Here is a 27,650-nt window from a genome sequence, read left to right on the forward strand (position 1 = left end):
GCTTCCTCCTCCCTCTTCTCTTGACCTGGTCCATTCTGCTGATCATGTTCAGCAGACTACGTTCTCCCTGCTCTGGACTCATCCAGATGCCTCTGGCTATGCTTCCCAAGCATCTACAGTAAAAACTTTCCCCTCAGCCATATCTTGGAGAGGTCATATTCTCATTTTTCTGGTGCTGAAACCCACCACTTTATACAGGAGTAGGTTAATAGCTGCTTAGACACTGCTATATAATTTATGTGTTGCCACATAGATCCAGTTGGGACCTTAGCCGAAAAGTTGGGATAATATAGAGACAAAGACGTTAGTGATGAGTGATTCTGCCTGAAGTGTGTTCATTTCCCCTGTATATGTATGAATGTATTGACTTTTGAAAATGTCTGAATCTGGTTAGCAGTTGGAATGACAGTTGAATGATTGAGAAGGGGCTGAGTTTCAAGAGAGGAACATAGAAAGTACTGGTATAAACAATTATTTGTTTAAATTCTTTCTCTGTTTAAATTTAAGGATTCTGTAGCATATAGTGTTTTAGTCTTAGATTATATTGCTATAAATAATCCTTCATTGGAAATGAATTTTTAATTTATTATTTAAAATATATAGGAAATCTGTTAATGCTGAGAGTAAACAGGATCAACAATAAATTAAGATTAGATCTCAAAAGTTCAGATGATATATTTATTAGATGAAAAATCAGAGGTGTTGATATGGGGTCTGATTGCCTCTGTCTAGTCTGTTGCTATTCAGGTGTCTGATTTGTCTCTTTCAGCTATATACCTGTCACTGATAACAACCATGAGAAGGAAGGCAGGAGGTAGAGTAGAGATTAGTCCCCATGGGAACATAATGTATACTCCTCACACACATTGCACATCTTCCTGAGGTGCAGAGTACCTCCTTTGTCTCTAGGGCCCACATTGTTAGGATTCCTGTTACATGATCATTTGAAACAACTGTAAATTCTGATAAGGGGCACACTCTTAGGCGACCCACCAGGGAGCTTGGTCTTTTGTCTCAAGCCTTTAACTGTCTGTGGTTTGGTATGAGGATCAGTATCATGAAAAAATCCATTTGTAAGGAAAAATAAATAAGCACTTTTTGGGCTATATTGTATAGTTCCGTGGTAGCTCAGTTTGCCTAGCCTGTGTGAGGTCCTAAGTTTAATTCCTAGCACCACTTAAGTAACACTATACACAAATGGTACTTCCTGAGGCCTATTTTCCTTGGCCCACTGCACAGACACTTGTAAGAACAAGAATGCTGAGATCTGACATCTCTGAGATGAGCTGGAGTCTTCTCATTAGCCCCTTACAGTTTAATCCTTAGTCTGCTTAGGTTAAAGGGAATAGTTTGGGTTGGGGGACTTTCTCCTTTCAGTCATTTGTAAAATTGTAGTTCTTTATACTTTAGTGAACACTTTTGAACTGAATAACATAGTCAAACAAAGCTTAAGTGGATTAAAGATACAGTATATTTTAAATTAAGGGCATCAAAGTAAGAGTTAAGACCACTGAAGATGCTCAGTATAAAAGCCTGGTGACCTAGAGTATGATCCCTGGGGCCCACAGGAGAGAACCATTACTGGAAATTGTCCTTTGACTATCACATGTTTGCAGTGGCTTGTTCACACACACCACACACTCTCCAGATAAATAAAATAGAATAAAAATAATAGTTGAAAACTCACAATAACTGGACATATAAAATGACATTTAGGAGAGAAGCTTCTTAGGAGTGAGATGTGGGCTTTAGGTTGACTGTGGGCTGCAGTGTATTCTTAGAATTTTAAGAGAAGATTGGCAGTAATGTAAATGACTTGAGTTTACCCCATCACATAGTTTGTCACATTAGGCTGGAGATAATCCAGTTTGTTGATGTTAAGAGAAACACCTAAAATACAGCCATGGAAAGACTGAGAAAGACTTGACAGGCAACTACAAACTAAAAAACAAGAAAGTTAAATTATATTAATATTATTGACAGGTCCATAGCTAGTCTCCCAAACTCACTAAAAAAAGCCACATGTAGTATTGTGTTCTTGTAGTCTTTCTTGGTGCTGGAGTGTTGGTGACATATGGATCAGCTAGCCCAGCCTGCTGAAGAAAAAAATGGAGAAGAAAGAAGAAATGTGGTTGGTGTGGAAGGAGTGATACCCTTAGGTTGTCCTCTTGCCTCTTGTGTATACATACATATGTGTATGTTACTCCTTCCTGTCTAGAACATGTGTGTCCATTCATGCACACAAGATATTATACATAGTAGGTTTTTGAGACAGGACACCTCATGTACTCCAGACTGGCTTCAGACTCATTTTGTAACTGAAGATAACCTTGAGGTTTTTATTATTTTGTCTTCACCTCTTTTTGGGGGGTGGGGGGAGTTCGAGACAGGGTTTCTCTGTATAGCCCCGGCTGTCCTGGAACTCACTCTGTAGACCAGGCAGGCCTCAAACTCAGAAATCTGCCTGCCTCTGCCTCCCAAGTGCTGGGATTAAAGGCGTGCGCCACCACTGCCCCCGTCTTCACCTCTTGAGTGCTCCTACAGGTATGTGTTACCATACTCAGTTATATAGTGCTGGGGTCTAACCTGGACATTCCCACGTTAGGCAGATACACTCTACCAATTGATCTTTACCTTGAGCCCTCATATAGTCTATTGGGGGTAAAGGCATGGTTATTACTATATAATGCCTAAAGCAGAAATTGATGAGTTAGGAAGAGAATGAAACATTCACTATTTATGTCAATTTAAAGTTCAGACCAAGGGTTTATAGAAATACTGAGTATTTGAAACATAATACTACAAGCTTAATGTCAAGCATCATTAATTTGATAAATTGTAATGACACCTTTCTGGTGCAAGAAGTCATAAAACATCAGAATAAAATATAAAGCAAAATAAAATCAGTCAAGTAGATACAAATGAAATAAGAAAACAGTAACATTACTTGAAAACTTCAATTTGTAATTTGAAAACTATGCAAAATTATAGCAAATTGAATCAAAGAATGGGTGAAATAGATATATAGTTAAAACGAACAAGAAATATGAGACCATTAAAGGACAGTTTCATGAATGATAATCTCTGTGAATACATTTGAAATTAGACTAAACTAATTCTCAGAAAACTCTCAATTGCCCAATGCATTAAGCAATAAAAAAATTAGTAAATCTTGAAAATACTTAGAATATGTAGGCAACAATGATAGCAGCAGCAGCAACAACAACAAAGTTTAAACAATAAAAGAACCCAAGCTAATCAGACTTGAGAAGACTTCCATTGACTATTAAAGGAGACAAACAGTCTAATGAATAATCCCCAGAATTCCAAAGTATAGGAAAGGGAGAGAGTGTGTCAACTCAGTACTGTATGTGAAAAGAGAGGGAGTCACAGATTCCTGAGGAAACTTGTAAGAGCTAAACACACAAGAACAGATGCAGGGGTTTCTTTGTACAAAACTGACTTGCAACTTCAGTAAAAAAAGTTAAAGTAGTCACTTCCAGAGTGGCATAAAGTAACACTGTTAACAACCAAATTGGCTTTGTTTTTAGATACACAAAGATGGACTAATATTCTCAAAGATTAGAAAGATAAAAAGCCTTGAAAATATTTTCAAATGATATTGTTCAGAGAAGTACAACAGTACCCAGAAAAATCAGAGAAGACTCTAAATGTGGTAGGTTTAAGACTGATAGAAATATGCAGAAACCAATTTTCATTTGTAACCTTAACACTTAGGATACACTTAGCAGGTTAACATGTTACCTTATGGTTTATACATTACCTTTGTGTCAAAGCATTGTAGCTGGCTGACAGAGCACAGAAGAAGGCTTAATAAACTGAGACAATGTCATGATGACTTCAGTTTTCTGCATATGGATCTAATGAAATAGAGCAGAAAATTTGACAAATGGAATCTAAAATTCACACAAAGGATCAAATGGCTCATAACAGCCAAATAATTTTGAAGAAGAATAAAGAAGTGGGGACTTGTTGTTAAGAGAGTTTTGAAGTCTTTCATTTATAATTAGGTAATATGGACAAAAGGATATCTGAAAGTAATGGTAGGTTTATAATTGGATGCATAGTTATTTTAGAAGCTTAGAATGTACTACAAATCATTAGGAGATAATCAACTATCAGTTGTGTTAAGGTAGTTGACTACCGATATGAAAAATAAATTCAGATTACTCATACTATACAGAAACATTACAGGCAAAGATCTAACTCTGAAGTGGACTCCACACAAACCAAGTCACAAAAAAGTGTGTGTGTGTGTGTGTGTGTGTGTGTGTGTGTGTGTGTGTGTAGAGATTAGATGAGAGCACAAGTTTTCCTGGTGCTGAAGTTAAGGGTTATGAGCTAACTGATGTGGGTGTTGGGAACTTGGGTTTTCTGAAAGGTTAATAAGTGCTTTTATCCCTGAGCTGTCACTCCAAGATGCAGTCAGCCCTCTTTTGATGCTTTGGTTTTTCTGGACTTACCATGTAACAGACTGTATTTGTATTCATCTGTATCATTTGAATTGGGGAGGATATTTAGGATGACTACTTCTTTTATCTAATAAACATTGTTTGACCATTTCTATATGGTCAATCTATTATGAAGGAGATCTGAAAGGAATGTAGTTATTTTTGCTGGGAAGAGATCTTACGATCTAATAGGCCTGATTTTTCTACGAAAAGTCACTTTACCTTCTTTCTTTTTTGGATATGTCTTTCATTCCATTTACTCAAGAGTAGCTTTTAAAATACAAATAATATTTTGCTTTTCCTAAGTTGAAGTACAGGGCTAGAGTTATGTTCCGTGGTAGAGCCGAGGAAGCTCACAGTAGTAAACTGGATGTGATCCCTACTTCTGCAGGCTAACAGACATGGCTAGTTATGTAAACATATATAATACAAATGCCATATTTGTGTTTTCCAGAACTTAAACAAGCAAGCATATGATTTGGCAAAGGCTTTGCTGAAGAGGACTGCTCAAGCTATTGAACCATATATTACCAATGTAAGTGTCACAGTTGATTTTAGAAGGATTAAGTTTAGAATTTAAAGACTGTTGGAAGCAAATCTTAGCAAGTGGCTCACACTGCTTAAGTTTCTGTTGCTGTTTATCCAGTGAGAGTTGGATTTCCATTCTCCTCTCCTAAAGTTTCTTTTGTTTAATATTTTTGAGAAGGCTAACTCTTGTCTGTGCCTTTATTTATTTGTTTCAGGTTCCTAGAGACAACAGCCCCCCCCCCCCTTTAGTAAAATAGTTTCTAATGTTAGCAGTTGAGTTAAAAGGTAATTAGATAAAACGTATGGCACTTTGTAATATTCAGAGACATCGCTTACATTTTTTTGGAGATGAAATTGATTTGTGCAGTAGGATGGTATGAACCAATATTAGGACCTAGAAATTAAAGGCAGGCATGACCGCAGTAGCAGTTTTGTGGAAGTCCTTATGTATTGCTATCCCCAAGAGAGATTTCTATAAATAGGCCTTTTCTGAGGAAGAGGGAGATTGGCAGTGACATGAACCCTTTTAAATATCACCCTACTTATGAGTGACTATCTTGTATTTATTTTAGAAGAAACAGTTCCTTAGCCATGTCACTTATATTAAGCTTTATTTTCTCTCCACAGTTCTTTAGCTGTGTCACTGCAGGTGGCACCATCCATATCATGCTGTATGTGAATGGTGACTGCCTCTTGGAGCACAAGTCTAGAGTTCAGTGTTAATGATAGCCCTGGACTTGGGGAACAGTTCTTTCTACTTGCCTTCTGTTCTCACCTGCCTCCAAGCAGCTAGAAGGATGTAAATCTGTCTGCTTGAGAAAAGTGAGACAGTCTTTTATTTATATGTATGTTACTAATCCAAAGTTTATTGAAAGAGAATTTTTTGTATTGCATAAAAGTTTTAAGCTCTAGTTTTAAAAGACATGCCATGAAAAGTAACATGCACTAGAAGACAGCCATGGAAATCCTGCTTTTGGTTCTGATCTCAAAGAGTTCTAGCATGTGACACGTCGGAAAAATAAAATTTATTTTGATGGTGAACTTTCAAAATCACAGAATTAATGCTATGACTTAATAGCCCAGGGCTGTCTGTGTGACCCAAAATTTGTTCACAGTTTTTCACTCATGGGTATTGCTTGACATTAATTGGTTGAATTGCGTTTGTCATTATTGACTTTACTGGTTTTATTGGACTCCAGGGATGCAGACCCAGACCTAGGCTTTGTAATTATACTTCAGCTTTGCTCATTTCAAGTGCTTGAGTGACAATTTCCATTTGTGGTCTAGTAAACTGGGTGAGCCCTAGCTGGGGTCCTGTATTTAAGCCAATAACTCCAAGTGAGATGTGTTTTGATCCCTTTTCCTAAGATTTAGGAAAATAAATATTTGACTAATTAAAGGAAAATGAGTAAAATGATGCTTACTGGGACTGTATGATTTAAGTTGGTAATGCTAGTCTTTGAATTTGGAGGTGTGTTTGAAAGGTAGTGAACAATAAGCAAAAGGCCCAAGGCAAATTTTGAGCAATCTCAGATAAATAAATGTAAAAACACTCTCCTGTTACATTAATTTCCTGCTGTTCCTGCTTATAGAACTAGATGATCTCTCCCACATGCCCATAGTTTTGTTGTCCTCTTTAGAATTTGGGGGTGGGCAAAGGGCAGTAGACCTATATATCACCCCTAGTCTATGTTCAGTTACATACTTATTTTTGGTACTTTTTTTTTTTTTTTTTTTTTTTTTTGGTTTTTTGAGGCAAGGTTTCTCTGTATAGCCCTGGCTGTCCTGGAACTCACTCTGTAGACCAGGCTGGCCTCGAACTCAGAAATCCTCCTGCCTCTGCCTCCTGAGTGCTGGGATTAAAGGTGTGCGCCACCATGCCCGGCTTTTTTTTTTTTTTTTGGTACGTTTTCGATTATCCTTAAAAGTCTTTCTATTTTGTGTGTATGTGTGTGTGTGTGTGTGTATGTGTGTGTGTGTCTGTCTAACTGTCTGTCTGTCTCTCTGTGTGGGCCTGCACAATGTCTGTCTGCCTGCCTGCTTGCCTGCCTGCCTGTGCGCAACTACACAAAATGTACATGTGCATTGTATTCGTGCATATATCGTATATGCCCACCCATATGGAGATGTTGTGCATGGTGTATGCACATTGCCTTGATGTTGGGTGTCATCTTCAATAGCTCTCTACCTCTTAAAAAGTATTCTTTTTTTTTTTTTTTTTTTTTTTTTTTTTTTTTTTGGTTTTTCGAGACAGGGTTTCTCTGTGTAGCCCTGGCTGTCCTGGAACTCACTTTGTAGACCAGGCTGGCCTCGAACTCAGAAATCCGCCTGCCTCTGCCTCCCGAGTGCTGGGATTAAAGGTGTGCGCCACCACGCCCGGCCAAAAGTATTCATTTTTTTTTTTTTTTTTTTTTTTGGTTTTTCGAGACAGGGTTTCTCTGTGTAGTCCTGGCTGTCCTGGCACTCACTTTGTAGACCAGGCTGGCCTCGAACTCAGAAATCCGCCTGCCTCTGCCTCCCGAGTGCTGGGATTAAAGGCGTGCGCCACCACGCCCGGCTTTTTTTTTTAAGTATTCATTTTTAAGGCAGGGTTTCTTATAGGACCTGGAGAGTGACAGTTGGGTGAGCCTGGCTGTCCACTTAGCCATCAGGGTTCTTCCATTGCTACCTCCCCATCACTGCTTTTATAGGTACATGCCACAGGACCCATAGCTGCTGGGTATTCATGCCTACCTCCTCGAGGTTGCACAGCATGCACCTTGCCCACTGACCCGTCTCTCAGCACTGCAGGCCATGGCTATGTTTCCCTTTGTTTTGATTCCTTGCTTTATTTGAGAGTCAATAATGAAGTCATTGGGAATTGCTCTTGTCCCTCCCTCCAAGACAGTTTCTAAAAGAGAACTTAGAAGAGAAAACATACACAGTAACAATTCAGAAATTTCTTAAATTTATTACTTTTTAGTAATATTTTTATCAGATCTTTTTAGTAACACATATTAGAGTATAGTTCAAAATTACCGTGTTGAACTAAAAAGATCCTTGTTGAAACAAATAAAAAAAATCTTTATGTTGCTTAATCTTAATGAGTGTTTGTTTTTGCATATGTAAACTGGGGTCAGTCCTTGGAAGAAAAGAAATGTTACTTAAATGAAATGGTTTTTGTAATTATGTTTAACTAGGTTTTCATTTAGGCTTACAAGTACTTTTACTGCTCACTGCTCTCATGCTGATACAAGTGCTGATGAATTTTAACTTACCCATTATCAAACATTTTTTGGTATTTTTGGAAGATACTATTTTAGTCAAACTTACATGTTGCTTCTATTAAATTTTAATATATTATGGAAGTCTTAGTTGCTTTATATTTGTATAAGAGTAACTGTTACCTATTTATTCATTTTTAAAGATTATATAGTAAAGGCCCACTGTGTACTGGCACTGTGTCAGACTCATTTGGTCACCATTTTTCCAGAGATGTTCAGTGAATTTCTAATATTTTCTTTTACAGTTCCTTTTGCTTTTTAAAAAAATCATTTTTAGTTATTGTGATAAATAATGGGTTCCTTTATAACATTTTCATACATTCCAGTGCCTTCTTCATAGTAATACCCCTCACTATACTTCTTCATCTGTCCTTCACAGCCTTTGTCTCCTTTCAGAAATTCCCTCCAGATAGTCTCCTGCACTCATGGTGTTGTGAGTGTAGTTCAGCCTATACTCTCTGATTACCCTCTTGTTTCCTTGTTTCCTCTCTCGTATTCACACACGCACACGCGTGCACACACAGTGGGAGGCATGGCAGCGTGCAGGCAGACATGATGCTAGAGGAGCGGAGAGTTCTACATCTATCTTGATTTGAAGGCAACCAGGAGAAGACTGTCTTCTGCAGTCAGCCAGAAGTAGGGTCTCTTCCACACTGGATGGGGCTTGAGCATAAGACTTCAAAGCCACCCCACAGTGACTACCTCCAACAAGGCCTCACCTCCTAATAGTGCCACTTCCTGTGGGCCAAGCATGCTCTTAATCGCTTGGCCATCTCTCCAGTCTCCTTACTATTGTTTTATAAAGAGGAAAACATTTATATGTACAAATTTTAAAGACACATTTCAATTTGATCTAGAATTTAACATCTTGATATCTTGACATTTCTTTTCTAAAAAATTGTCGACTAGAAAAAAATCAAGTTGTTTTAGAATATTAATAAAGAAGGGAAATTTGTACTTTTTAAAAAATGTTGTCAGGCGTGATGGCACACGCCTTTAATCCCAGCACTCGGGAGGCAGAAGCAGGCGGATTTCTGAGTTCTAGGCCAGCCTGGTCTACAAAGTGAGTTTCAGGACAGCCAGGGCTACACAGAGAAACCCTGTCTACAAAAAAAAAGTTTTCATTCTCTGGATTGTGTAAGTCACTATTAGATTTCTTTGAAGAGACATTAGCCAAGGCAACCTGTATTTAAAAAAACAAACCCAAAAACATTTAATTGGGAGCTTGCTTACAGTTTCTGAGGTTTAGTTCATTCTTAGCATGGTGAGAACATGGTAGCAAGCATGATGCTGGAGAAGTAGCTGAGAGCAACATTTTCATCCCAGGCAGTAGCAGAGGGATACACTGGACTTGGCTTGGGCTTTTGAAACCTCAGAGTCTACCCCCAGTGACACACTTCTTCCAACAAGACCACATTTCCTGATCTTTCTAATTTTCTCAAAAAGGTTTCCTTCCTTGGTAGCGCTCCGTGTACACACACACACACACAAACACACGCAAGAGCCTATGGGGCCATTCTTACTCAAGCCACCACAGGAAATTTCTTGCAGGGATTTGATCATCATCTCCTTTCTTCCTCAGTGGTCCTCATTTTTTGGCTAGGTAGTTCACAGTGTTCATAGTCTTTATTTATAAAGCCAGGAGCTAGAAGTAGGCCAAAGGAAGAATGAGGTCTCAGTCTTTGTACCTTTAGAATACAAGAGAAGCAAATTACATGTTAACCTCTAGAGGCAGTCAGAGCACCTGCCCGAATCCTTAAATCTATCTCCAAGGAGACATAGGAGGCTGCTAAGAATGTGTGATATATATTCTGGGTTAATTTTATACATTTTTAGGAGTTCTTAAAATTTATTTTAAATTTTTTGAGACAGAGCTTCCCTGTGTATCCTCTCTTGCCTGGTACTTTCTCTGTGGGCCAGGCTAGCCTTGAACTCATGGAGATCTGCCTCCCTCTGCTACTGTCTCCTTCAGAGACAGTTTTAGGACTAAAGACATGCACCACCACACCTGGATCCATTTTTGAAAGAATTTACATAGAAAGGAGCTTGGTCATTTTCCCTGGGATTTTTACTCACTTGAGTTGTAACATGATGAGTGGTGTGGCTTGGAAATTAAAAGCCACTGCCAACACTTGGTTGGATTTTAATTATTGTTGCAAACTTTGTAAATGTACACATTGTTTATCATAGTATAAAGGAAGATGAAAAGGACTAGAAAGACATTTTATATTAAAAATATAAAGCTATGCAGTTGAAACGTAGTTAAGCAATACCCTGAAGGTTAAGAAAGCTTTATTTTAAATGTTGTAATTTCCTTTATGCTAATGTAAACAAGATCTCTTGTCATTAAGAAATTTATCTTAAGATTCTCTCTTCTGTCTCTTGTATTCTGTTGCTGATGCTCGCATCTATGGTTCCAGATTTCTTTCCTAGGGTTTCTATCTCCAGCATTGCCTCACTTTGGATTTTCTTTATTGTGTCTACTTCCCTTTTTAGGTCTAGTATTGTTTTGTTCATTTCCATCACCTGTTTGGATGTGTTTTCCTGTTTTTCTTTAAGGACTTGTAACTCTTTAGCAGTGTTCTCCTGTATTTCTTTAAGTGAGTTATTAAAGTCCTTCTTGATGTCCTCTACCATCATCATGAGATGTGCTTTTAAATCCGGGTCTAGCTTTTCAGGTGTGTTGGGGTGCCTGGGACTGGGTGAGGTGGGAGTGCTGGGTTCTAATGATGGTGAGTGGTCTTGATTTCTGTTAGTAAGATTCTTAGGTTTGCCTTTCGCCATCTGGTAATCTAGAGTTAGTTGTTATAGTTGCCTCTGGTTAGAGATTGTTCCTCTCATGATTCTCTTAGCCTCTATCAGCAGACCTGGGAGACTAGCTCTCTCCTCTGAGTTTCAGTGGTCAGAGTACTCTCTGCAGGCAAGCTCTCCTCTTACAGGAAGGTGCACAGATATCTGGCGTTCGGACCTGCCTCCTGGCAGAAGATGAGGGTCCAAAACAGGACCTATCCCAGAAGCTGTGTTGCTTCAGCCTGTCACAGAAGCTGTTAGCTTCTGTAGTCCACACTCTCACCTGCGCAGACTAGTCTCGGAGGGATCCGGGAACCAAGATGGCTCCCCCAGGTGCTCCAGCAAAGCCCTCCCGGGCAGGGCGGACACCTCTCCTCTGGCAGGGAAGGTGCCCAGATGTCTGAAGCCCGAAACGGGGTCTGCCTCAGAAGCTGTCCTCTAGGGACCTTGGGAGTGTCCACCGACTCTGTGCCCAGGTGACCCGGTGCTGGTGCAGACCGGAAGGGACTTGTGACCCTGGTCAGGCCGGTTTTCTGCTTTCCTAATGCTGTCTCAGGTCCCGCGCGATTGGATTGGAACAGAAGTTGTGTTCCACTCACCAGAGGTCCTAAGATCGTGTGGAGAGTCCTCTAGGGACCTTGGGGGTGTCTGCCGACCCAGATATAGCTGTCTCTTGTGAGGCTATACCGGGGCCTAGCAAACACAGAAGTGGATGCTTACAGTCAGCTATTTGATGGATCACAGGGCCCCCAATGGAGGAGCTAGAGAAAGTACCCAAGGAGCTAAAGGGGTCTGCAATCCTATAGGTGGAACAACAATATGAACTAACCAGTACCCCCCAGAGCTCGGGTTTCTAGCTGCATACTTATCAGAAGATGGCCTAGTCGACCATCATTGGAAAGAGAGGCCCATCAGTCTTGCAAACTTTATATGCCTCAGTACAGGGGAACGCCAGGGCCAAGAAGAGGGAGTGGGTGGGTAGGGGAGTGGGAGGGAGGGTATGGGGGACTTTTGGGATAGCATTGGAAATGTAAATGAACCTAATTAAAAAAAAGATTAAAAAATAATTTATCTAATGAGGTGATTAATATCATCTCAGGGTTCTTAAGAGAAGAACTGATAACGTGTAAGAGTATGTATATGTGTATGCATTCATGTTTATGAGGAAATTTACTCCAGTTGGCTCATGCTATTATGAAGACTGACAAAGTCCTATGATAGACTGCAAGCTGGAGAGTCAGGGAAGCTGATTGCTTAACTCTCAGTACACATCCAAGGCTGGAGAACACAGATGTTGGTTGCTTGTGCAAATCTTTGTGCCCAGAGCCTGGAGAACCTAGAGTTGTGATGTCCAAGGTCAGGGGAGGAATGGGCACCTTGTTTCCAGAAAGGAAGGAGGAGCCACCTCTGTTCTGCCTTTGCAGATGCCTCCCCCATGGACACTAACATCCCACTGCTGCTGTGGATTCACGTCTTTTCTAAAAGCTTCTTCAATGATAGCCCCAGAAGTAATATTTTAGCATTTGAGTTGACACCAGTATCAGTCAGAATATAGTTGAGTATTTTAGTGGAGGAATAAAACATTTGGATGGTAAGGGTGTTTGCTGATATTGATCATTAGTGAATCAATATAGATTATCTGATAGTGGTTTCCCAAATGGAAAATGTTTCTGTGTTGCTTGTTTGACTTCATTTATAATAAGAAAAATTTTAATAAAATAATAATCAAAACTTGACAGCTTATCTATGGTATTTCTTTTAATGCTAGATTTTCTTCTTAACAGTTTTTTAACCAGGTTCTGATGCTTGGGAAAACGTCTATCAGTGATTTGTCTGAGCATGTCTTTGATTTGATCTTGGAACTCTACAACATTGACAGCCATTTGCTGCTTTCTGTTCTGCCCCAGCTTGAGTTTAAATTAAAGGTAACTATTGTAAAAATATTACAACTATATCAGTGAATTCAATGAAGAGCATTGCTTGTTGTTTTTTAATTCTTAAAGTTAGTTTACTGAATCCAACATGAGAAAGAATGTTGTTGTTGCTGCTGCTGCCTATCTCTGGGTCTCTCGTGCTTGGAGAGATACCTACCAAGGTAAAAGTAGACATCTTGTTAGTGAATTCCACTTAAAGCATGACCAGCAGGAGGGCATCGTCCTCTGCGTGCTTCCCCGACAGTGCTTGGGGTGAGGTGAGCATTTAGCTTCTTATTCTCAAAGCACAGTTTCTAGCAGTCTCTGTGACTTTTTAATTGGGCATTAAAAGTAGTCTAGAACTCATCTATACTGTGATATGTTTTTCTTTTTTGTATTACATAGCTGTCTGTGCTTTCAGTTTCCTTTCAGTAGTGAAACATCTGTTAATTTTTTTTAGCATGTCTCTATTCCTTTGACATTAAATGATGCTATAAATTGAGTTTCATTTGAAGAATTAGGGAGTATAGTTTCTTCCCCAAATCATTACAAGATTAAAGCCAGCTAGTTATAATTACTAGTTTTTGATGGATTCCAGTAAAGAATCCAGAAAAGTTAGATGATTTTCTTGTATCATTTTTCTTATTTCTAAAAAATTTTTTCTATCACTTGAAAAGAACAAAATAAAACAAGTAGTTTATATTGGTAGCATACTAAATAGTGGGTAACTTATTTTAGTAGAGTACTTTCTTTTTCATGTATTTCTTAAGTGACCCCTTTGATTAACTGGCCTTCCTATCTTCTTTCAAATATGGTTAGTAATTGTGGTGAGGCAAGACTATCAACATTTATCTTCCCTCCCTCCCTCCCTCCCTCCCTCCCTCCCTCCCTCCCTCCCTCCTTCTCCATTCCTCCCTTCTGTTTTTCTTTTTTTTCTTTTTTGGTTTTTTGAGATAGGGTTTCTCTGTGTAGCCCTGGCTGTCCTGGAACTCACTTTGTAGACCAGACTGGCCTCGAACTCAGAAATCAGCCTGCCTCTGCCTCCCAAGTGCTGGGATCAAAGGCGTGCACCACCACGCCCAGCTCCCTTCTGTTTTTCAAGACAGGGTTTCTCTGTGTAGTCCTGGCTGTCCTGGAACTCACTCTGTAGATCAGACTGGCTTCAAACTCACAGAGATCTGCCTGTTTCTGCTTTTTGAATGCTGAGGCTAGAGGGATCTCTCTCTCTCTGTGTATACACTGACAAATCAACATTTCTAACATTACTTGTTAGTTAATTTGTTTTTCCTTTAGTAAATCCTAATTGCATTTTCCTACACACTATGAGGAATATAAAAATAAGTAAACTAGCTGGGTGGTGGTGGTGCACATCTTTAGTCCTAGCACTTGGGAGGCAGAGGCAGGCGGATTTTTGAATTTGAAGCCAGCCTGGTCTGCAGAGTGAATTCCAGGACAGCGAGGGCTACAGTCTCCGAAAACCAAAAAAAAAAAAAAAAAAAAGTATAGTATCATCCCTGCTTTCAGCCAACTTACTGTGTAGTGTGGGAGGAAGAGAGTAAACTAAGCTCTCTTAAGAGTCTAGCGTTGCTGGATTTCACAATTCTCATAAACTCTTATAAAAGACAACCCAGAACTTTTCATTGTAATCCATATGCCTAGATTGGGCAGATCTAGGACTATACTAACTTATTCCCCAGCTATAAGGGCCCTTGTTACTTGCTGTTTGTTTCTCCTGGCCACAATTTTCTGGTCCAAGGCAGCTTCCTCTCCCTCCATCTCTTTTTTCTCCTCCTTCTCTACCTGCCATCTGCTCTGGAGCCTCCAGTAGTACCTCTCCACTGCCCAGTTAAAATGGGGAGGAGGTTCACTTGGCATCACATTAACATGAGAATTCAAGCAGCCTCAGGCCAACCCACTATAGAGTAGATGCAGTGAGAATCAGATGGGATGCAGACAGTACTCAAAAGAAGACCTATGAAGAAGTACATAGACCTAAGAAGGAGCTAGGTATTCTCATGGAGCACACACAGCACAGTTAGAAGGCACAGAATAGAAGTCATCCGGCTCTTTCATAATTTTCATTTGTGGAGCAAAGAAACAAGTTGCCTGCAGTTAGGTTATATTCAGAGACTGCAAGCCTGAGGCACTACTTTCCAACCTAAGAAACATCTGAATAGTGACATCTGTAGCACCGTGAACTTGGCTCCGTTGGATAGGCCTGATGGTGGCACTGTCTGGAAGTCTAGCATTTGAGTTGGTTGTTCATTTAATCATTGTGTCATTTGGTGGTAAGAAAGTCAACACTGCAAGTGTTTCCTTCTTCAGGGTGCCTGTCAATCAGGGAAAAGTGCAGGGCTGTGCTTGCTGCACACTCCGTGCTCCTCACACTGTTGAACTTCCTCTAGGAGTCTGATGGTTACGGAAACTCACTCGTTCTACAGACACATAGAGCTCTCTGTCTACCATAGGTCTCACTTCTTTCAGGGTCTGGACTTTAAAAATCATATCTTTTCAGGAATTCTGAGTAGGTTTTTAAATACACTCCAAGTAGAAATTAACCTGAATTGTAAAAGGACCTTTTAATATTTACTAGGAACCTGGAGACATTTTCGCATCATAGTATTGCATAACTTGAGATATTAAAGTATTTATTGTAACATTTTATCTTGTTTGTTAGACTTTACTATTCTGGATTCAGAAGGGTCTGAGAAATCCTAGGAATAGGTCATGTTCTGAGTGTTTACTTGCAAGTTTAAAGAAATTGTCTTTTTGTTGTTGTTGTTGTTGTTGTTTTGTTTGTTTTTTTAGAGCAATGATAATGAAGAACGCCTTCAGGTTGTTAAACTACTGGCAAAAATGTTTGGGGCAAAGGATTCAGAATTGGCTTCTCAAAACAAACCCCTCTGGCAGTGCTACTTGGGCAGGTACATTTTGGTTTTTCTGTTTGTAAAAAATGCATGTTTATATCTGTTTCTATTTTTTTTTTAAATGCAGTTCTATTTTATAAAATGTGTTACACATTAAAGCTATGTTCTCAAAAATCATAAGAATGAAGGGTTTTCAGGATGGGGATATGACTCAGTTGGTAGAGTGCTTACCTCTTGTGCCCAGGGTCCCAACGCCACATGAGCCTAGTGTAGTGAGGTAGGAGGATCAGAAGTGTAAGGTCTTGCTTGGCAACAGTCTGGATCACATGAAACCCTGATTTAAAAATAATAAGTAGGGTTGGAGAGATAGCTCAGAGGTTAAGAGCATTGACTGCTCTTCTGGAGGTCTTGAGTTCAAATCCCAGCAACCACATGGTGGCTCACAACCATCTGTGATGGGAAACAAAATACCCATGGGCCGGAGCAAGCGGGAGACAGGAAGGGGAAAAACAAATAAATAAAAATTTTCTATTTTGGAAATGTAATTGAGGAAAGTACGTAATAAAAAAATATTAAAAAAAAATTCTAATAACAAAAAAAAAATTTTCTATTTTGTAGTTTTTAATGCTGATAATGAATAGTCTTTCATTTTATTTTGTCTTTGGTGATATTTGAAAAGTGGTGCATTTTATAAGCTATCTCATAGTTCTTGTCACATCTATAAGATGATAATGAAAGCAATAATTGTAATTGAAAGTGCAGCTTGAAGTTTCTCCCCCTAAAGCTATTATCTAATTAGATTATTTGGAGGTATTGGATGGATAAGGGTACTAATGAAGTTAACAACAGATGATGTAGGTGAAGGAGGTGGTGCTCACTCATCGTTAATTCTAGCACTCCCGAGCAGAGGCAGCAGGTGACTAGAGCCTGTACACCAGCCTGGTGCACCATGCCTTCCCTGTCCCCTCCCTTGCCTCCTCTCCAGAGGCTTTGGTGGTTCTCTTGCCTGGGTTGTAAGCATGTATCATCAAACACAGCTTTTGTATTTCTTAGAGGAGGATGGTTTCAGTTCTTTGTGTGGCCCATGAAGCTCCTGAAATGCTTGGTGTGCTTATATTTTTTGCTTGTCTGTGGGAAAGGTTCGTTACTTTTACTAAAGAGCTCTTTGACCTTAAAAATACTAAAGCACTGTAGATATCCCAGCTGAAACTACTTTGACCCTGATCAGGGAGGATTTTATTCTTTCAAACTGTGCTCAGAACAAAAAGCAGTCATTAACGAAGAAACAGGATTTAAGACTTCAATCCTATTTTCTTTGTGTTTCAGTATTTGCATTGCTATTATTGCCCCCTCTTTTTTGATGAGTATCAGTAGTTTTAATAAATCTCATCTTTTAGTGTAACTTTTCTCTCTTTCTCTTTCTCTCTTCTCTTCTCTTCTCTTCTCTTCTCTTCTCTTCTCTTCTCTTCTCTTCTCTTCTCTTGGAGAACAGGGATCTCATTGTAGACCAGGCTGGTCTCAAACTCAGAGATCAGTTTGCCTCTGCCCGGGGAGTGCTGAGATTAGAGATGAACAATACCATGCCCAGATAGTCTAATTTTTATAATTTTGTGGGGGTATATGCTTTTTTACTTATTGTTGATATTTAAATTTTCAATCAGAATTCACAGCTTTGATATTAGTGCAAACATTTTGTTTTTGATTTCAAGATTTTTTTGACAATAAGAGAAAATATTTAAGCAGTTTAAGCTAATGCAACTCAGTTTCAAGTTCATTTTTACTTAATTAAGAAATTGTATGTGGCTGAATGAAAGGGATGCATCTTAAGATTTGTTGTGCAAATTTCACAGAGTGGATCTTCAGGATGGCATTGAATTACTAGCAGGTAGAATCAGACGTGGATGCTTTGTGTGTGTGTGTGTGTACGTACATTGATATGGTTGTGTAGGTTCTTGCTTTATTTTCAGACCAGGAATTTGATTTGCTAAGCAATCCAATTAAAATGCTTGCTCAGAAAATCCTATTGTAAGCATATATCACCTTTCTGTTCCAATGTAGCTCCTACTTTTAATTTAGCAACATAAAAACTCTTAACAGTAATAAAAATCACTTAATTTTGACTGGAAATGGAGGTCCATGGCAGAACTCTAACCTAGCATGTATAAGGCTCAGGTTTTGATTCTCACCACCACAATAGGGGAAAACAAAGAAGAGTCCTCTAAATCTGTTGTGGTGATGCACATCTTTAATCCCTGTGCTAGGGTCACCAGCCTGGCCTACATAGTGAGTTCCAGGTTCGCCAAGATTACACAGTGAGAGCCTATCTCAATCAAAACCACAAAAGCAAAATCCCCCACAAGGCTTGGGGAGCTAAAAATATTTTAACAGATATATTTTTTTTATAATCACAAGTTACATGCTTATTTGAGAAATGATGATTGTTGCAATCTTGGAGACCTGGATTCGAAACAATCCTTACCAGGGGCCTTAGGAGAGTGTTGTATTTCATGGAGCAAATATTTTTTCATGATAAGAGCATCTTAAGTGCTACTGCTGACTTTGAAGATGTGTTTCTTTAAAAGCATGCTGTTTGAGGGGTGCTATGGGTGCTGAGGGCTATACCAGGGTCTTGTGCATGCTTGGCAGTTCTGTTGCTGCTGAGCTTCATCTTGTGCTTTCCTGGATTCTAGGATTGAATTATGCTGTCGGGTTCACAGGTGTTTTTACCTGCTGAGCTATCTAGTAAGACTAGATATTGTTTCTTTTGGTGTTAAGTGATAAAAATACTTGAGTCTTTCGATTTTACAGAAGACACAGACTTAATGACTGGAAACCCTTGACATTAATGCTATTGACACTTAAGCAAAATTTAAAAGTCATGATTATGCGTTCTTTGAGCTGCTGTGTATAGATTTTGGACATTAATAATTAAGGGACAATTAGAAGTCATGTGCATGCTAATGGAGGAATACAGTGCTATCATGTCGGCTCCTTGCTGGCAGGTCCAGGTGAGAGGAGAGAGGTCCTGGTCCCACTGGGGTCTCTCCGGGGCTGAGCAGGATGGCGAGTGTTAACGGCCCAAAACAAACACTCCCAGGCCGGGAGTCTATCAAAGCAGGAACTCAACTTTATGGCATCAACCTCTTGCTTATATAAGTTCGGAACATAGGGAGGGGGATTTTTTGGTGGGGTAAGATGACGTAGGAGGCGGGGGAGGGTGACAGAGGGTATGGGGTGATAGACAGGACCAATGGCAAAGCTCTACATCAGCAATGGTAGGGCAGAGGAAAGCCAAGCAGGTGTTGGTGAGTCATCCCAATACGGAAGTGACTGAGACAGATCTCAAAACTTGAGCCAGGTTTAGGCTTTCCTACAAGGCCATGGAAACTGGAGCCAGGCTCGGGTTTGTCCTCAAAGCACAAACTAGGGCAAAAATGGGTCCCAACACTATCAGATAATCTTGCTAAGAAAATTGAATCCCAGTGCCCAAAGCAATCATGTGTCAAACTCTGACTGTCAATTTCTCAGGTGTAGGAGTAAAAGTACCTGCTAATTGACATCAAAATAAAAAGATGAGGAGTACCTAAGTCGCAGGAAAGCACTATATGAGTATATACTTATATATATATATATATATATATATATATATATATAGGCTTAGCTTTTATATAGATAAATAAATTGAGCATAGAGTATAAGGATGGCCTTGTTATTAGTTGGATACGAGATAATTATGATGGTTAATTGAATAAGAACAATTTTTGGATACAATTTAGAATCATAGGATATAAACTAATATAGTAAAAGGTTTGCCATATGTTAGTTTATGTTCTAGAATTAACCAAAAACACTTAAAGGAGATTTCTTTTCAGAGATGATATGAAATTTAAATGTTTTTTGAAATATAAACATGCATACATATATACATATATATAATTTGTAAAATATATAACACATACAAACATAGGTACATACTGAACAGACATATGTGACATACATTATTTATGGGGGAACATTTGTGTTGTATGCAGTGTTTGCTACCCCATCTAAGCTGCAGGAATGGGCTGCACTAACACCCACCACCTAGCTTTCCTTGAATCCATGGCTAAAAGACACACATACAGGTTGCTCATTTTCAACTTGCTTTCTGACACGATTGCTGGGTGCTACTACCTTCCACCTGGCAAATCGTGCCCTTATCAATACTCTTATCACCACACCTCTCCACTTGCCCTAAACTTTAGTTCTTAAGTTATATCTAGTTCCTGCTAAACAGGAGAGAGGAGATCTCACATGGCTGCTCAGTTTTTCTCTCTCTGAAGCCTGGCAAACTCTGTCTCCTCTCCTTGCTGCTCTCCGCCTACCTCCCAGGACCCAGAAGTCCCACTTGTTCTTTCCACCCAGCAGTGGTTTCTTTACTGAAAGATCAAGAACCAATTGGGGAATAGGATCTTAGCATCAGAACCGCCCCTACACATTTGTCATTTTTAGTCCAATGGAAAAAACCAGGTTCCTCAGAATTTTACAGTCCTAACAGAATCTAAATAGAGATGATCCTAGTTTTTTGGTAGTATGTCCCACAACTATTAAAATGGTCTTGTCCCACCATGTGACTATCTGTATGAATATGAGTGTACCTGTGAGTTTGTACTTGTGCTCATAGAGGCCAGATGTTTAACTTGTGTGTCATCTTACAGAGGCTACCATCTCTCCCCTGATTGTTACCTAGCAGTACTGAGCTTGGGGATTGGGCTGGCCTGCTGGACAGTGCTTCCGTTTGATATGGGTCATTAGTGTGTACCACCACACTCATCTTTTTCTGAAGATGCTGAGAATTAAACTCGAATATTTTACCAAGCCTTTACTAATCTTCCCAGGTCCCATATATACAGATATTTCTTATATATTCGGTAATAAGCGACATAAATACAAATTGAGTATAGATTAAATTCATCAATTTTGGTTGTATTAAAGAGTACTCTTTTTTACATTTTATTAGGTTTAATGATATCCATGTACCAATACGCCTGGAATGTGTAAAATTTGCCAGCCACTGCCTCATGAACCATCCTGATTTAGCAAAGGATTTAACAGGTAATAGCACATATGTTTGGATGCTCTTCAGTGGGAGAAGAAAAATTTATAGGGAAAACCTTTCTTTCAGGTGTTTCTGATAGCTGTCTTTCTCCTTACTCATTATTGTGGAACTTGCTTTTGAAGATAGGATTTTTAATGTGTAAATCCTAATCATACTGGAAACAGTTCTTTACAAGTAATTTCATGAACTAAGGTAGTTATTTTGTTTAAGCACTACTGTGCACATTTTCACATACTTGAATTTTAATCGGTCTTGATATTGAAGATTAACACTAATGCTCTGATACTTTATGAACTTAAACTCATTTAACTGTAAACAAAGTTAATCATAATTAATGAAGAAACTTAAAATCTGTTATAAGCTTTTCACTTCCAATTTTTGAAGTAATGAAGGTTAATATAACAGCTATGTATTATCTTCTGCACAAATGTTAGCATTTGCATTCTTATGAAATTAAAAAGTAAAGAAAAGGTAATTACAGCCAGAACCCTTGCAGGCTGTTCTCTGGTTCTACAGAACACAGTTATCTATGGTCTGCATAGTTTTCATGATTTTCGTAGCCATCTCATGTTTGTCTCCTTGTGTAGCTGAGTGTGACTTTATCCAGTATAAAGCATTTCAATGGACTTGTGTGTGACTTTGATTGGGTTGAACTTCAGTCTTTATTATGTGTATTTTCTTTGCAGTGCCCATTTCTTTCCCTTGTATCCTGTAGATTTTCTTTGTTCTCATTTATTCTTGCCAGCCTATTCTTTTACATTTGAACAGTTATTTATCTAGCCCCCCCTTTGTGTGTCTCTGTCTCTGTCTGTTTTTCTCTTTCATATGCATGTGTTTGTTGTAATGTGTCTATGCCATTTTTTCTCTGACTTCTTGTTCTCTTGTCCTCCTCTCTCCATCTGGGTATTTTCCTATTATTTGTAGTATATTTATAATACAACATTTTATTTTATATTCATAATATAATTTATAATAATATTTATTTTATATTATACAATTTAATCTATGTGAATATAATATTTGTAATATGATAATATAATGTTATTGTAATGCTATTAATGCAGTATTTTTTGTATCTAGTTTTTGTGGGGAGGGATTTTTTCCTCTTTAAAACATTAGCAATAACTTTTTAACTTTTTATTTGCTTTTGTTTATTTCTTTTTGTTATTAGATTGTTTCTTCAGAATTTATAGTAATTCAAAGCCATGTGCTCATGATTAATAACACGTGTATGGATGTGTGTGTGTGTGTGTTTGTGCACACGTCCTGTACATGCATGTGCAATAAACAAAAAAGCCATTTGAAAAGTGCTAACTGAATAAAATGGGTCTATAGCTCCTATGATTTGCTTTGTTGTGATGAGTTTTTTTTCTAGGTGGTTCTTTTTTTTTTTCAAGTTCTCTTTTATGTCCTGCTCACTACCCCTGCCCCATCACTCACTCCTAATCTTTCACCTCATACCCCACCCCCTTCTCCTTAGAGGGTATCTCCAAGGGGTTAGGATCTTCCTCTCTTATTGAGGCCAGCAAGGCAGTCCAGGTAGAGGAACATGTCCCATGTAGCTTTTGGGATAGTGACCACCCCCCCAGCCCTCACCTCCAGTTGTTCAGGACCCACATGAAGACCAAGCTGCACATATGCTACATATAAGCAGGGAGGCCTAGGTCCAGCTCATTATGTCTTATTACGATACCTCTGCTTCTGCTAGTTGGGCCACATGAAAGCAGGGTCTCCTCAGCCAAGTGTCTTAGCTTTACTTCTTCAGCAACCATATTCAGGCTTCTATAATTATATGATAGAAATGGTAATAATCCATTATTTCCCAGGAACACCAGATGAGTTGTTTATTTTATTCTTTTATAAAGAAAATGATACTGACTGTACTTTTCATGAGTGTGATCAGCTGATTGAGTTAGAAACAGCCTTACCTGCTTCCCTTCCTGGGAGTGCAGGCTTCACTTTTCAGTTGCAGAGGACATTTAGATTGTGAGGGAAGGGGTAGCCCCACTCCTAGCCTCTTCCCTTCCCTTGCTCTTAATTTTTTTTGAAATATTAAACATTCTATCTAGTATTTACTTTTGCTCTGTGGATTTGCAAAGATGTTTCCAATCTTCTATTTATTTATTTTTGTTTTTTTGAGACAGGGTTTCTCTGTGTAGCCCTGGCTGTCCTGGAACTCACTCTGTAGACCAGGCTGGCCTCGAACTCAAATCCACCTGCCTCTGCCTCTCAAGTGCTGGGATTAAAGACATGCGCCACCAACAACCGGCTTTTCCAATCTTTTAAAGCAGTATGATAATTATTAAAGTTTCCATTTTAATCAGAAGATTTTACCTTTCAGAGTACCTTAAAGTGAGGTCACATGATCCTGAGGAAGCTATTAGACATGATGTTATTGTGTCTATAGTAACAGCTGCTAAAAAGGATATTCTTCTTGTCAATGATCACTTACTCAATTTTGTGAGAGAGCGAACATTGGACAAACGGGTGAGTAGTAGTTGATAATTCCCAGAGGGTTTTGTCTTTTTGTGTTTTATTTTATTTTTGAGACAGAGTCTCTCTGTATAGCTATCCCCTGGATACTTTGGAATTATCTCTGTAGTCTAGGCTAGCCCTGAACTCAAAAGAGATAAACCTATCTCTGCCTCATGTGTGCTAAGATTGAAGATGTGAACTACTATACCTAGCAGAGGTTTTTCGTTGTTTTTCTCGAGACAGGAGTTTCTCTGTGTAGCTCTGACTATTCTAGTACTTAATTCTGTTGACTAGGGTAGCCTTGAACTCAAAGAGTTGCTATTTTGTGACTTCTTCTTTTTTCCACGCTTCTCCCCTCCCCCACCTCCAATTCAGCCTTATATCTCTGGATAGGAGAGACAAAAAGATAAAGGGGGAGAGAGAGATCAAAGTCCCTAAAATCTAATTTAATTCCCTTCATTTCTTCTTTGAGCACAACTACTAACACGCCACAACAACCCCCCCTAAATAACATCAGGCTCCCCCCCCCCCAGGCTCTATCATTTATATACCCTCTGAAAAGTTCCCAGAATTCCAAACATCCAACAGTCGAAGACACTGGTTGCAGGTGGCAGAACCATGCCTCAGCTGCTGTGGACAGCCTGAAGCAGCTCCCACAGCCCCACACCTGAGATTAAAATGAAAACACATTCTTATAATATTTCTGTCTTTTTAAAGAAACCAAAATTTCAAAATTGTCACTGCTTCTGCCTCCGTAGTGCTTCAGTTAACGGTTACAATACTACTGCTTAACTTAAGAGTTCATTATCAATACCTGAAGTTTAATTGTACTTCATTTAAAAATATCTTTTCTTTCCCAAATAATGATTTTTTAAGTTGAAAACATCTGAGGTCCGGTCAGATTAAAGCAGGATGTATAAAGTGAAGAGTTGGATACTGGTGCTCAGCCAGCTTTTTGTTTTTAGTCAAGGACCCTAGTCTGGGATAGTCCTGCCCATGTTTAGAATAAGTTATCCTTCCTCAGTTAAACTTGCCTGGAAACATTCTTCGCAGGTATTATTATTCCTTGGCAGTTCTAAATCTATTCATGTTACACCTTAAAGATTAACTACCACATTACTCTATTGAGTAGTGGAAGATTTTGTGTTTGTTTGTTTGTTTGTTTGTTTGTTTGTTTTTTCAAGACAAGGTTTTTCTGTGTAGTCCTAGCTGTTCTACAACTCATTATGTAGGCCAGTCTGGCCTCAAACTCAAGAGCTCTTCCTGCCTGTGCCTCCCAAGTGCTGGGAGTAAAGGCGTGTACCACCACCAGCGGTAATAGAAGCATTTTATAAAAATGACTTTTATATGTTTTTGTTTGAAGTGGAGAGTACGTAAAGAAGCCATGATGGGACTGGCCCAGATTTATAAGAAATACTCTTTACAGTCAGCAGCTGGCAAAGATGCTGCAAAACAGATCTCCTGGGTCAAGGACAAGCTGCTGCATATATACTATCAGAACAGCATCGACGACCGGTAAGTCAGGCCACATACTCCTGTGAGTTCTGGATGTTATTTACATTCTTTGTATTGTCTTTATGGCTTTAAATAACCTCTTGTTTTTAGTGTAGGGTAAATGGATTGTATAGTTTTCTTGCCAACAAAGCCACAGATGAAGCATACATAGATAACTTTTAGATGAGTAAAGTTTTCTCATTTGTTTCATGCGCTTAACTTTTTACAGGGTAATATCTCAAGGTAGGAATATAGCTGTGGGCTGGAGAGATGGCTCAGTGGTTAAGAGCACCAACTGCTCTTCCAAAGGTCATGAGTTCAAATCCCAGCAACCACATGATGGCTCACAACCATCCGTAATGAGATCCATGCCCTCTTCCGGGGTGTCTGAAGATAACTACAGTGTACTTACATATAATAAATAAATTAATTAAAAATAAAAAAATTTTAAAAAGGAATATAGCTGTTATAATTTCAAGTTTTGTTTTATAGAAAAACACATAAAAAGGGTGTTTCTTAATCCATATTGAAAATCTTTTGGAAATTTTAGGTTAAAAAAGTCCTCTCCCACTCAAGACTAAAAACAGTTTATAAATTTCTAAGATACATGTTATCTCCCTAAAAGTAGATGACTCTTGTATGAATAAAAGCCAGTTAGTCCTCAGTAAGCCCCAAAGTTATGTTTGGAATCTAAGTTGACAAATTGTTAGTGTATCCCAAACTGTATGCCTGTAGCAAGCCACTGAAAAGAAGCCTAGACCAGTACTTTTCAATGTTCTTAATGCTGTGACCTTTAATATAGTTCCTCATGTTGTGGTGACCCAACCATAGAATTCTTTTGTTACTTCATAACTCTTAATTTTGCTAGTATTATGAATTGTAATGTAAATATCTGATATGCAGGAGATCCAATGTGGTTGTTTGACCCCCCAAAGGGTCTTGACCCAAAGGTTGAGAACCACTTCCATAGACCTTTTAAATTTTATGGTATATCTTAGGAACTGTGGTTTTGTTTTGTTTATTTTGTTTTGTTTTGTTTTTGTATGTGTGTGTATATATATATATATATGTATATATATATATATGTATGTATGTATGTATTAATTAAATCACAGCTTTTAGATTTGTGTGTGTGGCACCAGTGCACAGAATTTTGTTATGATTTGATAAGACACTGTTGTGTCCAGTTTCTGGGTGTCTGGATGCAAAGGGAGTAAGAACTGCCCTGGGTATTGTGCTGGAGCCTGGAGCCTTGACCGGCTGAAGTAGCTCCTGGCTCTGTGCTCTTAGTTTAGCCATGTCTTGTTTCATAGTGATGAGAAGTCAAAGGGATCCTAAAAAGTCCTTTGTAGCTTTAACTTGATAATATTTGTATCTTCAAAGAGGGACCTGATGCAGTTTTCTCAACTTTATTGTACAAATATGGAAATTTAGTATATGACACACAATTTCCATGGTCATTTTACTATAGTTATCTAAGTATAGGATTGTTATAGACATATAGAACTAAGTCCTTCCTTTGGATCCTCTTTTTTTTTTTTTTTTTTTTTTTTTTTTAAAAGATTTATTTATTTATTATATGTAAGTACACTGTAGCTGTCTTCAGACACACCAGAAGAGGGCGTCAGATCTCATTTCGGGTGGTTGTGAGCCACCATGTGGTTGCTGGGATTTGAACTCTGGACCTTCGGAAGAGCAGTCGGGTGCTCTTACCCACTGAGCCATCTCACCAGCCCCCCCTTTGGATCCTCTTAGAAGAAATCTCTTCTCCACTCTGAAAAGAAGGGGCTTACTGAATTTGTGATTGTTACAATTTTTATCATTTTAAATGCAGACTTAGTGCACTTAATGAGTCTTGTCTTTTGTAGGCTACTTGTTGAGCGGATCTTCGCTCAGTACATGGTCCCTCACAATTTGGAAACGACGGAACGGATGAAGTGCTTGTATTACTTGTACGCTACACTGGACTTGAATGCTGTGAAGTACGTCTCCAGCGCCATGCTACTCTTTTTCTCTTGCAGTCAATGGGAGGGGGGACTCAGTGTTCATGGAAACTTTGTTAATGTAAGCATTGTTTAAAGGTCCAGGACACCAGAAACTACTGGGCTATTTCTTCTTTTTAGAAAGTTATGTCACCAACCTATGAAGTAAGCAGATATAGCAACAGTTAGGGCTGGCTAGAGCTATTTGGCATGAAATCATTAAGGATTTGATTTCTCTCTCTCTTTAGATTTTCATGTTGATGGCATTTCAAGAAAGGTGATATACCTATTTCCTCCACCCCCAGGTGTTAAAAAGGTCCACATTATGAAAATACTATCTTCCTACTCTTAACATGGTACTAATTTAAATTATTCTGAAGTACAGTAGAGTGAACATTTATTTGCTGTTTGTCCTCAACTTAGTGTTGTAGGTTAGCATTAGGGTATGTCTCACAGATTTTTTTATTTTTTTTTTTTGAGACAGGGTTTCTCTGTATAGTCCTGGCTGTCCTGGAACTCACTTTGTAGACCAGGCTGGCCTTGAACTCAGAAATCCACCTGCCTCTGCCTCCCAAGTGCTGGGATTAAAGGCATGCGTCACCACACCCGGCTTCACAGATATATTTTTATTCCTATGTTTCATCGAAAAAGAATGTTTAGATGTCTGGGGAGGGAGTTGGCATTTTTATATAGTAGATATATGCTAATCTAACTGAATCATTTTAAGATGTGAAGATTACCTGAAGGATTAGAAATTTAGACTCATGA

General features: G+C 38.8%; 1 protein-coding gene across 5 annotated transcripts in view; it reads left to right on the forward strand.

The window, feature by feature from the left end:
- Nucleotides 1-27,650, forward strand: part of Pds5b (PDS5 cohesin associated factor B) — a 134,834-nt gene that overhangs the window by 49,603 nt on the left and 57,581 nt on the right. For 4 of the 5 annotated variants that reach the window (XM_085837481.1, XM_085837482.1, XM_085837483.1 and 1 more), the window contains exons 7-13: nucleotides 4,927-5,007; nucleotides 12,838-12,978; nucleotides 15,775-15,890; nucleotides 20,833-20,927; nucleotides 23,273-23,418; nucleotides 24,770-24,921; nucleotides 26,769-26,882. In XM_085837481.1, coding sequence (XP_085693607.1) covers nucleotides 4,927-5,007; nucleotides 12,838-12,978; nucleotides 15,775-15,890; nucleotides 20,833-20,927; nucleotides 23,273-23,418; nucleotides 24,770-24,921; nucleotides 26,769-26,882 — 845 coding nt within the window. Of the gene's footprint in view, nucleotides 1-4,926; nucleotides 5,008-5,664; nucleotides 5,823-12,837; nucleotides 12,979-15,774; nucleotides 15,891-20,832; nucleotides 20,928-23,272; nucleotides 23,419-24,769; nucleotides 24,922-26,768; nucleotides 26,883-27,650 lie in introns of those variants that run through there. The other variant, XM_085837485.1, reaches the window with a different exon arrangement.

The sequence above is a fragment of the Mus caroli genome, unplaced genomic scaffold (assembly GCF_978045245.1).
Source record: "Mus caroli unplaced genomic scaffold, Mus_caroli_1 scaffold_4, whole genome shotgun sequence".
NCBI lineage: Eukaryota > Metazoa > Chordata > Mammalia > Rodentia > Muridae > Mus > Mus caroli.